This window comes from Tupaia chinensis, unplaced genomic scaffold (assembly GCF_000334495.1).
Source record: "Tupaia chinensis unplaced genomic scaffold, TupChi_1.0 Scaffold000279_1, whole genome shotgun sequence".
Taxonomy (NCBI): Eukaryota; Metazoa; Chordata; class Mammalia; order Scandentia; family Tupaiidae; genus Tupaia; species Tupaia belangeri.
The window spans coordinates 1159317-1173285 of record NW_006159762.1 but is presented as its reverse complement, the minus strand read 5'-3'; the positions used below and the strand labels follow the sequence as shown (position 1 = coordinate 1173285).

The 13969-nt window shown below is 40.5% G+C and overlaps 1 protein-coding gene across 1 annotated transcript in view; it reads right to left on the bottom strand.

Annotated features, from left to right (window-relative positions):
* The window catches only part of SMURF1 (SMAD specific E3 ubiquitin protein ligase 1), a 33734-nt gene that overhangs the window by 15517 nt on the left and 4248 nt on the right, over positions 1-13969 (bottom strand). The window contains exons 5-8 of the mRNA XM_027772515.1: positions 12712-12858; positions 11182-11380; positions 9480-9583; positions 953-1067 (exon numbers count right to left, since the gene is read on the bottom strand). Of these exons, the coding sequence (XP_027628316.1) occupies positions 953-1067; positions 9480-9583; positions 11182-11380; positions 12712-12858 (565 nt within the window). The remainder of the gene's footprint in view (positions 1-952; positions 1068-9479; positions 9584-11181; positions 11381-12711; positions 12859-13969) is intronic.

Genomic DNA, 13969 nt, shown 5'->3' with positions numbered 1-13969 from the left:
AAAAGACATGGCCCCACAGGAAGAGCACCCCATGGGCCTGCCATACAGCATTGGACAAGTCACTCAAACACTGCTCATTTCCTCATCTCTAAGCTAAGCATCTGTAGTCCAGCTATGGTGATGCTGGTGGTGGGGCACCACTGTGCAATGCTGGACTCTCATGGTAGGCCTTGGTTCAGATCTAGGTTGACCTAAACACATCAGGCACACCTGTGCCCATGATCCTGGCTGCCTGGAAGGCCCCTGGGGGCATAGCAGGGCAGCAAGGTGAGACCCTGTTGAGGGTACTCGTCCTTGTCTGTCTGTCTCTCAGGAAAGAAAGAAAACAAGCATTTGGTGTTAAACAGTGAACTATAGAAACATTATAATTTTGACCAGGAGGATGAGCTTTGTAACTCAGTTCTCAGAATGACACCTCACAATTTTGCTCATCATACCAAATTCCTTCTCACAGGGCGATGAAGTGCTCTGAGTGTACGAGCAGTTCCACTTACCTCTTTTTTTTTAATAATAATTTTTTATTTAACTTTACTTGTCTGTTTTTTGTTTATTTATTTATTTAAATTTGACTAGAGAGTGACAGAGAGAGAGAAAGAAAGAGAGAGAGAGAGAGAAAGAGAGGGAATCTGAGAAAGCCAGCCGTCAGGTCCAGGACTTGAACCACAGTCAGTCATGTGGGAGTCCAGTGCCCTTAACTACCATGCCACCTGTTGGCATCTCCACTTCCCTCTTATTCTCCTTAGAAACAACATACCCACTGGTTCTAAGCTCTAAAAACAAGAGACTGAAATTATCTATCAATTTAGCCCTCACCCTACTTTTTAATGTTTTATTTACCATAGTCTTTCATTAAGTCTGCAACAAATACACCAAGAATTGAGATTGAACGTGAAAAATATATCCTAAAAATTCTCCAACCAAATTCCCTACCTCTTTATTCATTAATACTTACAGGATTGATTGAAGAATCTGGGTTGATTTGCAACATGTAAATATTGTCCGTAGAATACTGGAAGAGTCCATAATAGGGATTCAACATTTCATGGCACAACAGATAAAGCCACTCTCTAGAAACAAAAACAATTACCAAATTTATATTTTAAAAATTCTAGTTTTACATCTTAATGAAAGGATTGATTTGCTATGTGCTAGAAGGCCGAAATGCTAAGAGGTAAAATGAGCCATGGGTAAGGATACCTGGCTCCGAGAGGATGCAATTTATAGAGACTAGGCAAATAAGCTAACAAACTTCACTGTATTCAGAAGAGCATCCAGAAGCAACTCATGGATATCCAGTTATGTTCCTGGCCACATAATGACCAAAACTCCAACAAATCTGTAGCTAAGAAAGAACTGAGATCGGCTAGAATTAGAAAAAGTACAGTATTCTCAGCATTGTACTTATTAGCTTTATTACACGTCAGCTAAGATTTTCTCTGATACTTTGCAAAGATTGAAATCTCAGATGGTGATGTGGTATTAACTGATTTTTTCCTTGGGTGGGGGCGGTTTGCTATAGGGCTCATGCGCTAGCCAGAAAGACAGAGAGAGAGAGACAGAAAGCGAGAAATCATTCCCCAGGGGGGATGGCCACGCCACAATCTCTTTTCCTCCATTGTTCTCTCGGGATCTTGGGCATGCACGCACACACGCCCGGTGTGAGTTTAAGCCACCGGGTCCATGACTCGAACCGTGGCTGACTACATGAAAGTCCAGTGACATAGCCATTATGCCAACTCCTGGCCCCACTATTAACTGATTTAAAATGCAGTAGAACACAGTATACTCCTGCTTTAACAACTTAAGTATGAGGATTCTGCATCATTTTCATTTTTTTGTGCTTATTTCTAGTTTTATAATTTTCTACAGTAAAATCTTTCAAGTAAAGAGGAAACATCTCAAAGTCTAGGGAGATAGATGAGGAACTGTTGAAGAATGACTTTAGTCCTTCACAGTTTTCTGTCAAATTTTTGTTTTTCACCATAATTATCACTTTTATAACATTAAAAACTAGTTTTAACCTTAAAAACATTAATGCTAAAATTTTTTTGTAAGAATTATTTTATTGGAACCAGGAGTTAGCGTAATGGCTATGTCGCTGGACTCCCATGTAGTTGACCGCGGTTCGAGTCCCGGATCCGGTGGCTTAAACTCATGCCAGGCACGTGTGCATGTGTGCCCAAGATCCCAAGAGGAGAATGGAGGAGAAGGGACTGCAGTGTGGCCACGCACCTGGGGGGAGATTTCTTGCTTTCTGTCTCTCTGTTTCTCTCTTTCTGGCGAGTGCACGTGCCCTATAGCGAAAACCTCTCAAAAAAAAGAGAAAAAAAAAGAATTATTTTATTCAACTTTATTTATTTATTTAAATTTGACTAGAGTGGGACAGAATGAGAGAGAGAAAAAAAAAATGAGAAAGCAAAACACCAGGTCCAGGACTTGAACCATGGTCAGCCATGTGGGAGTCCAACACCCTTAACCACCATGCCACCTGCCACATCCAATGCTAAGAGTTTTAAAATTTGGGTGCAGAATATGAGTTGTATATCATTTTCTGAATTTCTTTAGTGTCTGAATCACTTTAATAAAAAATGAAACTTCAAAATCAAAAACAAAACAAAAGCACTTTAAACAAAAGACACATGATCCCATAGCTATAGTCGGGCTGTGTTAAGCCCAGGTATAGGAGGACTGTTATACAAAGACCCGTGGCAGGTCTAATAAGCATTGATTCTTTCTAAATCAAAACTCCTTTCAAATGGATAAGTTTCATTAGATGGTCCCAATTTTATTCTTCTAAACAGAAAGACATATAAATGAGACATTTAAAGATAAACATAAATGCAAATAATTTGTCTAAGAAAATTTTAATATACAAAAAAAGATCAGACCAAGACAAAGCTGTATATCATACTTGAAAGAACAGAAAAGTACTGCCAAAGAGATGAGACTCCAAATTCATTTTTTAATTTTGCCAGAAGACATGTGTGCTCATCAGAAAGAGGCAGAGAGAGAGAAAGAGTGAGAAAGCACCCCCTCCCCATAGCATATGGTTACACTGCAATCTCTTCTCCTTCATCTCTTTCTTCTTTCCAGATTTTGGGCATGCATACTCATCTGGTGTGTTCCTCAAGCTGCTGGGTCTGAGACTCTAATGGTACAATGGGACGTGTGGGATCCATCCATCCTAATCACCATGCTACTGGCTGGCCCCCTGACTCCAAATCTTATAGTCTCTTTACTAAAAAGACAAGTTCTCAACTACAGTTGAGTTTGCATTTGAGAAGAACCTTCTCCACACAAGCCAAGAGCCTATGACTATCCAGACAGGAAGCATTTTTTAAAAAGCAGACATCTTGACCAAGCCACACACAGGCAGAAGTCCATTTAGGATTGTCTAGAAGTCGTAAGGGAAGAGCTCAGTATACAGGCAAGAGAGAAGATACATGGTTTCAGGACCAAACACTGGAAAAATTAGTGTAGAGACTGATTCTCACAGACCAAATAACAAATACACACACACACACACACATATAACACATGTATAATTTAAATGTTGTACAATTTCCTGAGATAGATGTGATCCTATTCAGGTACCAGGAAAACTGAGGGGTGAAATAACAATGCAAGATCAAAGTGAGGTGGGAGAAAGCCAGAAAATGGAAGTAGAAAAGGGAACTAGAGTATCTGCCTATGTGACTAGATTAAAAAACCCCTGATCACACAGAAATTCCCTGACAAAAGTAAGATAGGTATGAGATTAATAGGGAATGTCTAGTTGATTAAATCACATTTGATATAGCCAATCAGATGAATCAGTAGACCCAGCCGCATTTGATAGAGCCAATGAGATGAGAATAATCAGTGGGCCTAGTCAATGATCAACCAACGTGACCTAAATTTAAAAATCATAAACTTCACAGAAGATTAATGCTGAGGTCTTTTGAGCCACTCTTTTTTTTTTTTTTTTGCTATAGGGTGCGTGCGCTCGCCAGCCAGCCAGAGACAGAGAGACAGAAAGCAAGAAATCATCCCCCAGGGGGCATGGCCATGCCGCAATCCCTTCTCCTCCATTCTCCTCTCGGGATCTTGGGCACACATGAACACGCGCCCGGCATGAGTTTAAGCCACCGGGTCTGGGACGCGAACTGCGGTCTACTACATGGGAGTCCAGCGACATAGCCTTTACGCTAACTGCTGGTCCCTTGAGCCACTCTTTATCTGTCCTCTCAGGGTTGCTCCTATCCCTTGGAAGTACTTTCACTTTTATTTAATAAACTACCTTTTCCTTTTGCTATTGGTGTGTACTGCTCAATTCTTTGTCCAAAACACCAAGAACCTGGATGTTGTTACTGAAGCCTTCCCACACAAAAGTAAAGGTGTAAGAACAAGAATTCACTGCTCTTTCCATGACACCATCATGTTACTCAAGAGATCTACACAAAGACTTATTTCCATGCAGAAGACTTGACTAGGGAACAAGGCAAAAGGAACGTAACTCCTATCAAACAAAACCATGTTATTCACATGTGTACCTAAGGATGTGTTATATCAGCCATCCAAAAGAATAATGGTAAATTGAAATAGTTTGAGACACTGAACTCTTGAGATATTTTAGCCTATAAAAGAAAAATAGATGAGAACTTACAAGTAACTTGATTTTAATTGTTAGAACAAGTGAATGAAAGACCCCAGGTAGCATGATGGCTGGGGTGCTGGTCTCCAACATAGCCAACCACGATTTGAGTTTGGACCCGGTGGCTTGAAAATCAGGCTGGATGCTTGTGTGTGTACATGCCAAGAATCCCAGGAGGAGAATGGAAGAAAGAGGATTACAACATGACCATCTCCCTGGGGAGTGATTTCTCACTTTCCCTCTCTCTTCCTCTGTCTCTCTCTAGTAAGCAAAGCACCCATGAGAAAAACCTAAGCCAACCACGATTTGAGTTTGGACCCGGTGGCTTGAAAATCAGGCTGGATGCTTGTGTGTGTACATGCCAAGAATCCCAGGAGGAGAATGGAAGAAAGAGGATTACAACATGACCATCTCCCTGGGGAGTGATTTCTCACTTTCCCTCTCTCTTCCTCTGTCTCTCTCTAGTAAGCAAAGCACCCATGAGAAAAACCTAAAAAAATAAGATTTCTCACTTTCCCTCTCTTTTCCTCTGTCGCTCTCTAGTAAGCATAGCACCCATGAGAAAAACCTAAAAAATAATAATAATAATAAAAAAGAGTAAGTGAATGAATACATAGGAAGATTCTCATCTGCAAAAGGGGGACAGAAAGGCTAAGCCTCTTGCCTGGAAACAGAATTAGTGTTATCAAGGACAGAAAGTAGTTACATTTTTGCCAAAAGAAAGACAGCTTCTACAATTAAGATCAGTAATATAAAGTAATAAACTTGGGAGAATCTTGAAAGGAAAAATGTATCTGTGGAAAGGCAGTCCCAGAGTGAGCTCACTGGTAGGAAAATGCAGGCTTTTCCACACCACTTATCCCAGATGGATTTGGGAACAACTGAGGGGCAGTAGGGTGAGATAAGGAAATTAGATGGATAGGAGGGAGTTAGGAAAAGGCCAAAGGGCTAATCGCAACACTGTAAGGCTGAGAGTTTGTGTTTTCTAAATGGTGACTGAGCAAGGCTCTGCTATTCAGATTTCTCAAAATAGAGCCAATATTACTGTCCTCATAGGAATATAAATAAAGCCTCCTCTGTAGCCTCTACAAAAGTTGTGCTTTACATTTATTTGCATAATTCTTTAACATTCATTTTTAACTGGCACATAATGGTTGTACATATTTAAGGGGTACGGTGTGATTTTTCAGTATATAACGTGTACAGATCAAATTTGGGTTAATTAGCATTTTCATTACTTCAAACATTGATCATTACTTTGTGTTGGGATAATGGGAACACTCAAAATCCACCCTGTTAGCTATTTTGACATATAAGGTAAATTATTAACTGTAGTTACCCTATTATGCTATAGAACACTACAACTTTTTCTTGCTAACTATAATTTTATACCTGTTAGCCAATATCTCCTTGTCCTCTCTATCTTCCTACCCTTCCCAGCCTCTTTTCTCTTTTCTAAGAAGTCAACTTTTTTCTTTTCCATGTGTGAGGGAGAACATACTTGTATAATTCTTTGATCTATGCCTGCACTTCATCAGACTGAGAATTCCTCTGTGAGGGAGTGGAGGGGACAGAGAGCATGTTACTTTGCCCACTGTTGTGTCCTCATACCTGGTACATGGCAGGGTCCAATATTTAACAGGCAATGAATAAATACAGTTCTTACAGGAGCATAGAAATTTCAGGGGTGCTCTCCCTTATGAAGATTCAAACATATGACAGATATACTGATTTAAATTATTTTGTTTATACTTTATTATAATGCAGTTCAATAGATGAGTGTTATGGCAATTGAAAAAACAAAACAAAACCAATCTGAGGCACTGAAGACAAATTGAGAAAATCTCCCAGAAAATGGTGTGTGTGTGGGGGGGAGGTAACAAAGAGAAGAGAAATCAAACCAAAAAGGAGACACAGAGGTCCAAGCCAGGGAATTGGACATCTCATAATGGGCATTTTACAAAAAGCAAGGATAGGGAGGAGGGACCAGCAGTTAGTATAATGGCCATGTTGCTGGACTCCCACATAGTGGACTGCGGTTCGCATCCCGGACCTGGTGGCTTAGAACTCACGCCGGGCGCGTGTGCGTGCGTGCCCAAGATCCCAAGAGGAGAATGGAGAAGAAGGGATTGCGGTGTGGCCATCCCCCCTGGGGGGTGATTTCTCGCTTTCTGTCTCTCTGACTCTGTCTGTCTGGCGAGCACATGCACCCTATAGCGAAAACCTCTCCAAAAAAAAAAGCAAGGATAGGGGGGAGAGGAAATGATCAGATGTAAAATTCACTCCTTCAGCAGATATCTGTGGAGACGAGTGCTCCCTATGTGTTAGGTGCTGCTCTAGGAACTAAGGATTCAGCTGTGAGCGAGCCATAATACTGCCTGTAGCAGTCTGTCTTTGGGAATGCAGGAGAGACAGACATCACACAGCACAACCTGCCAGGTAGTGACAGGCCCAATTTAGAAAGTAGTCAGGGAAGGCCTTTGGGAGGCGATGTACAGGCAGAGACTGGAGGGAGCTGATGAAATGAGCTGCCTAATGATCTGGAGGAGAGCAGTTCAGGAAGAGGGAACATAGAAGGCCACAGCTGGGACAGGACTAGACCTATCTAAGGAGAAGGGGTAGTGGGCTTGTCAGAGATATAATGAGTAACACTGTCCTAGAGGTTTTGAAGTTTAAGGGACAATAAAGACAAATGCAAGAGGACTTTTAGAAGTTCATGGAAAAACAGAATTCAAAGTATGAGTTTATTTTAATGCAAAAAAAAGTTAAAATCCATGAATAGCTTTCTCATAATATGCATTTTCCATGAGCCTGGTTAAAAAGAAAAAGAAGAAATTCTTGGAAAAGTAAAATGGTAAAATAAATTATGGAATACTACTTAACTCCCCAGTGAACAATATTTAGATTGCCATAATAATACTGGGTCATTGGAAAAGTCCTGATGCATTTTTACATAGAAAAAAAAGAGAGAAAAACTCATGACTTTTCTGATGACCCAATATAAACAACATATTGACTTTTTTTAAAAGGAATTATTTTATTTAACTGTATTTATTTATTTACTTACTTATTATTTTAATTTGACCAGAGAGGGATTGGGGGCGGGAGTGAGACTCAAACCACGGTCGGTCATGTGAGAGTCTAGTACCCTTAACCATCATGCCACCTGCCGGCCCCAAACAACATATTGACTTTAAACTCTTGCAAATGATGGGTAGACAACCATAAGAGACTGACTTAATCTTTATTACAGAAAATCTAAGTCCTCAACTGTGATGATAAAAGTATTATAGAGGTCAGAACTTAGAAGGTAGAAGGAATGGAAACATCCTTTCTTCATGAAAGAAAAAGAGAGGTTAAAAGATAACGTCTCTATTTAACAAACCCAAAAATAAAAGTGAAAGCACATAATGTAAAGTTGCAAAGATAAACAACAGAACTAAAAAGAATAATGTTACCCAAGCAGAGGTGAGACTGTTAATTAGTTCCAGTCTATCTTGTGTCTATGACCATAGATCACTAAATCTGGAGATAATAATCTGAACTGAATCGACTGAAGGATACAAAGACACCTTTTTGAAGAAAGAGCTAAAAGGTAAGAAGCAATTATTTAGAAGGTAAAAAGCAGTAGGGCAGGAAATACTATTACAGCTTTTCATTATCCTACTCTTTTTTTAAATTTTGCCCAAGGATGTGTGTGTTCACCACAGAGGCACTCCTCACAGGGCATGGTCACACCATGATCCTTTAGCCTCCATTTCCCTCTCCTTTGGTGATTTTTAGGCACATACACATGAACACCAGTATGTTTTTGAAGCCATCAGTCTCAGGACTTGAACCAAGCAGTTGGCCATGTTGGATCCAGCTATCTTAACCACCATAAGCTGGCCCTATCCTATCCTATATTTTTTTTTTCCTAGAGGGAACATGCTCTCACCAGAGAGAAAGTGAGAAAGCAACCCTCAAGGGGGATGACCACACTGTAATCCCTTCTCCTCCATTTTCCTCTCAGGACTTTTGGCACACACATACTTAGGCCCAGTGCATTTCTCAAGCTACTGGGTCTGGGACCGAACTGCAGTCAGCAATATGGGATCCAACTGCCTTAACTACCATGCCAAAGGTTGACACCCTATTCTATTTTTAAAATGATTTGCTTACGTTATTTTAATCAGAATTTGAAATTTTATTTTATAAAATTCCTTTGACACAAATGCAATTTACATGTCTCCTCCCCCTGTCCCTTTCCCCATCTTCTATAGAAAATCCTCTAGAATAAGAGAAGCAAGTCCACCTCCCATATCAATTTTCTTCATGTTTCAGGTGCAGAGATGCTAGATGAAGAACAAAATAAGTTTAAAAAATGGAATTCTAGCTTTTTTAAAAAATTAATTTAATTTTATTATCATTTCTTTAAAAATTTTGCTATAGGCATGTGGGTTTACCAGAGAGATGAGAGAGAGAAAAATGAGAAAGCAGGTTGCTAGGTCTGGGACTTGAACCATGATCAGCAATGTAAGTGTCCAGTGCCCCAACCACCATGCCACCTGCTGGCCCAAAATACTGATTCTAGCTTTACAAGAAATAAATCAATGGTGGCAAGCATGGACATTCTGATAGGGGATGGCGAGATGCTAGTGTGCACAAACTCCAGAGATTCTCATTTTAAGAAAGTTGGTTGGCACTTGACATTGTGCCTACTCTAAGGTGACACTATACTGTCCAGGTGTGCTTAGTGATCGGACACTTAAAGAGAAAGAGGCAACAACTTCTCCCTGAAAATATCCTATTTACAGTGGCGCTGAAATCCACATAGCAGCAAAGGATGAATGAAGGAGCATCTCACCTCGCCACTCCACCATAATCCAAACCTTCTTCTCCACGGAACTTCACCATTAGTCGTTTTTTCAAGTCTTTCGGTCGCATCTTCATTATCTGACGGTAAGATTCCTACAGGTGAAAATGACAGTGTCAGGGAGAAGAACATATCTTACTCTTAAAGATTTACAACTATTAGAGGTTATTGATAATGAAGCCTGATTAAAAGTAAGCATCCATTCCATGTGAGTTCTGACTGGTCCCTACTACCATAACATAATGTCGCCTTGGCATCTAGTACACTGCTGCAACATCTAGTAGGTTCCATCAACTCTTTTCCTGTAGTTTCTTCGGCAGAAACAACACAAACTCATGCCAGGTAGCAATCAACCTAACAGGCGCACCTATCTGTTTCAGCACAATCTCTAGTGAGTGAGAGGGCAAACATCCTCCCTAGAGTTGACTTTCTGTGTGTTAATTGATTTCAACATTCCCTATAAACAATTTATGTATTTTATGAAACGAATATCTCATTAGAAAGTGTGAATGTTAAAAGCATTCTGAGTTGGTTTTTACATCTAAAGTTAAAAATCACACACAATTTCCTATCGAGTCAAAAGCACTAAGAGTTTAGTCAGACATAAAAGTATCTTACCCACAGTACAGCACACATGCGGTCAGCCTGACAGTCCCTCAGATTCCACATTTTAAGTGGAAGTAGCTAAATGTTTGTAGATGTTTTTAGTGATAAGGCACTTAGGAATCTTTTCATACTTTGAATATAATGCAATTCTGACTCCCATCTCAAGAGGAAAAGGGGATGTGAGTTGAAATTACCTGGCAGCAGAAACTCAATAATTCAGCTCTTTTCTATCCCTGGCAACCACTAAAGACATTTAGTGAGCAGGCAGGCACATTCGGCAACCTACTCATCCACTCTTTGCACAGACACAGGCCTGGGCAACCAGGCACCCTTGGCAGTGGAGAAGGTTGCTTGACTCCCTGTGGGGCCTCCCTCAGCTGCCACATTCAGTGGGACTCTGCGTTCATTTCTTGCCTGATCTCATTTGATAATATCCACCTATGTCTCCACAAAGGATGGGAGACTATGGCCAAACACAGTGGAAAATTCTACAGAATAATCATCCTTCTTGAGAAAAAGGCCCTGCCTGTTTAGGGACTCTGATCCTGTTTAGGGACTCTGATCCTGTTTAGGGACCTTCCTGAGGGACAGAACCCTTCCCAGGCACCATCTGTTATTCTTGTTCCTAGAAGAGACAATGAGGTGACCACTTGGCTACTAAGCTCTGAGATCAAGGTGCCATTAGAGGAGGTCCCACATGAGAGACATCAGAGGGAATGACCAGCTCTGAGGAAAAGCTACAGGCAAGGAATATATGATCTGCCTAATGCAGAGAAGGGAATTTCCCATATCGTTGTACTCACTTCTGTTTACACCTCTAGGCTTCATCTTGGAAGCTATCTAGTTTTAAACTTTTACTATAGGAGGAAACCAAATCCTCTCCTCTCCACCCAGGCCTTGTTCCTGATAAACCCTACATTTTACTTGGCAATAAAATCATCAACTGAAATATCAAATACCAAGAGAGCTCTCTGAGATGCAGACATTGCCCACTGGGCAGGGCATCTAAAAGCAGTCCCTTTAACACAAGCAAGTTCATGTGGCAGGAAACAGGGCAGAATAATCTATGCCCAACTGAATTCTATACCTCAAATATTTCTTCTCTGGATACTTCGATGCGGCAATGGCCAGCTTGGGGTTGCTGAAGTGACAGCTCGTGTCTCAGGACTTTCAGTTTCTGGACTAAATCTCTTTCATATCTCTGGGCAGGAAGCTCCTCATCCTCCACGGAACCTTCACTGGGCAGTGGCAGTGGCTGGCTAGGTTCCTTCAGTTGGCACTGGTGACTTGAGAAGAAGAAAAGCAACAAGGTCACTCCAAAGGTAATAACAAGGGTGCTGCAGGCAGCGATGCCTGCACACTGCAGGGACAGAGAGAAGGGTCATTACACACACCTTCAGGTGGAACTTTGTTCTCGGATGACCCATGTACTAGATGTCTGAAAATTGCTGATAGTCTACTCTGGCCTAAATATAGGTCTAGGTTTATTATTCAAACATAATAAAGGAGACACCCAATTCCTAGAGTCACTTATCTTGTACAGTATCACTATCAATAAATTCAGAAATTGTTATTGTGTATCATGCACCTGTTATGAGGCTGATTGACACACTATTAGGTGTGCTTTGGATAGCAGCATGACATAGAGTTAAAGAGAAATATTTTTAAAAGGAAACAAATAACTGGGGTGAAATCTAATGGTAACCATTCCTCACTTTTATCAACAAGAGATTTCCAAACCCATTCATTATGAGCAAAATGTTAGTAAAATAAAAAGACTAGGACTACTGCTATGACAAAGTAGCATTTGTTTTGTTCAAGTTTTGCCACTAATATCAGCTGTCAGTTAGAAGAGCTATGTGAGAGACCAGCAGTTAGTGTAGTGGCTATGTCACTGGACTCCCATGTAGTCGACCACAGTTCGAGTCCTGGACCCGGTGACTTAAACTCATGCCAGGCACATGTGCGTGCGTGTCCAAGATTCCGAGAGGAGAATAGAGGAGAAGAGATTGCAGTGTGGCCATCCCCCTTGGGGGGTGATTTCTTGCTTTCTGTCTCTCTGTCACTCTCTGTTTTTCTGGAGAGCACACATGCCCTATAGCAAAAACCTTTCAAAAAAAAAAAAGAAAAAAGAAGAGCTATGTGAAATATTTTGTTCTGGGAACCCCAGAAGCCTGGAACGGTGAACATGGGGCTACAGGTAATTCCCAGTTCCAGTTATCCAGGAATGACAGGCCCAGGGAGAGCCTCCACTAAGTAGCAGGAACGACCACAACTAGGCTTCCAGACATGCTGCACAGGCACTAAGGACAAAGTACATTTCTCTGTGTCCCACACTGAGGGTCATGCATCTTGTGAGATGTTACGTGTGGAAACTTTGGTAAAATCATCTTGGTGAATTTTACTTAGGCTGCGTATGAGAAAAGGGCAGCAACAACACCTGGCTCAGTACTATTCATGGCCAATCTAAGAGTTTAAAAATTCCACCAAATATTTATCGCATTTAGCTCATGCTTATGGTCCAACAAACAACAGACTAAAACAAGAAAATACTTATACAAACAAACATCCATTAAATTATAAATCAAAGAGTCAAAGATTTTTAACGAAGTCTTACTTCATGATGTGGTGTAACCTTGGGTCTGTAAACTGGGTTGTTCGGTTATTATGATCTACAAAATATATTCTCCCAGAAACGGTACTCCTGACTTCCCAACCTGGTGGCAGTGGTCCAAGTTCATCACAATTCACACTGTTAAGGTCTCTACAAAATGGAAGACACAGAGAGATTTGTCCAACTGAGTAAGGAGGAATAAAACAAAACTTTAACAACAGGAGACACAGAGGTTCCTATCAAGGTGTCTGTGTCCCAGTTCTGCTAGGATGGACAGTCATGGTGCTACTTATGCCATGCCACCCTGAGCCCAGGCCTCTCTACTGCAAACACAGCAACAACTAACAAATAAAAATGAAACTTTCAGAGCTTATAACCATAACCCGGGGGGTATAATTTCTTATATGAAAAAGGGTGAAAATAGTAGAAAGTATCTGAATACTGCCAGAAAACTAGCTGAATTCACAAATTAAATGCTCAAAGTCAGAAGGCTTGGTTCGTCAACAAAAAGTTCCCAGAAGGCACCAAGTTTTTCAAGGTTGAAGGGGATATATACTAACATGTATTCAAAAACTCTCAATTCTAAATGGTCGCACCAGGACAAGGCATTCACATTTTCAAACTGGTGTTCGGTTAAGCAAGTGTTTTTAATTCTCAGCTCTTGATGAATTATTTCAGTGCAATCTACAGTTAGCTGAGAGCACAGCATTACTGACCAGGATGCTTTTCTAATTAACACAAAAGCCTGACGTTTCTCACAGTGGAGCTAATGAGACACCTCATTCATTTGCAGGTATTGTTTCCAATTGTAATGATAGATACTGACTGGTAAATTCAACATAGACTTGGAAAATTAAAGACAAGAAGCTTATTCTCAGATGAACAAATTAGGAGTAAAAGGAAATGAGCATTACTAAAAAAATCTTATTAGGTAGTAATGCTACTCAAAAACTGAAGAAGAAAAAAAAGCAAAGAAAAAAAGAAAGAAACTTAACTCTGGTACAGGGTGGGTTGGGGATCTCTCTGACCTGGGCTCAGATGTAGGGCCTTGTAGAAGGAATTCGTATAGAAAAGCTTCATCTCCCCCAGGAATGGTCCCCAAGGGACTGAGGCAATAGGGACAGTAAAGTAGAAGAGAGAAAGGGTAATAGAGTCTTTATATTTCCTTTTTAACTTTTTGTTATGGAAAATTTTAAGCATATAAAAAAATAGATCATAATGAATTGCCATGTAACCATCTTCAACAATTACCAACTCATGT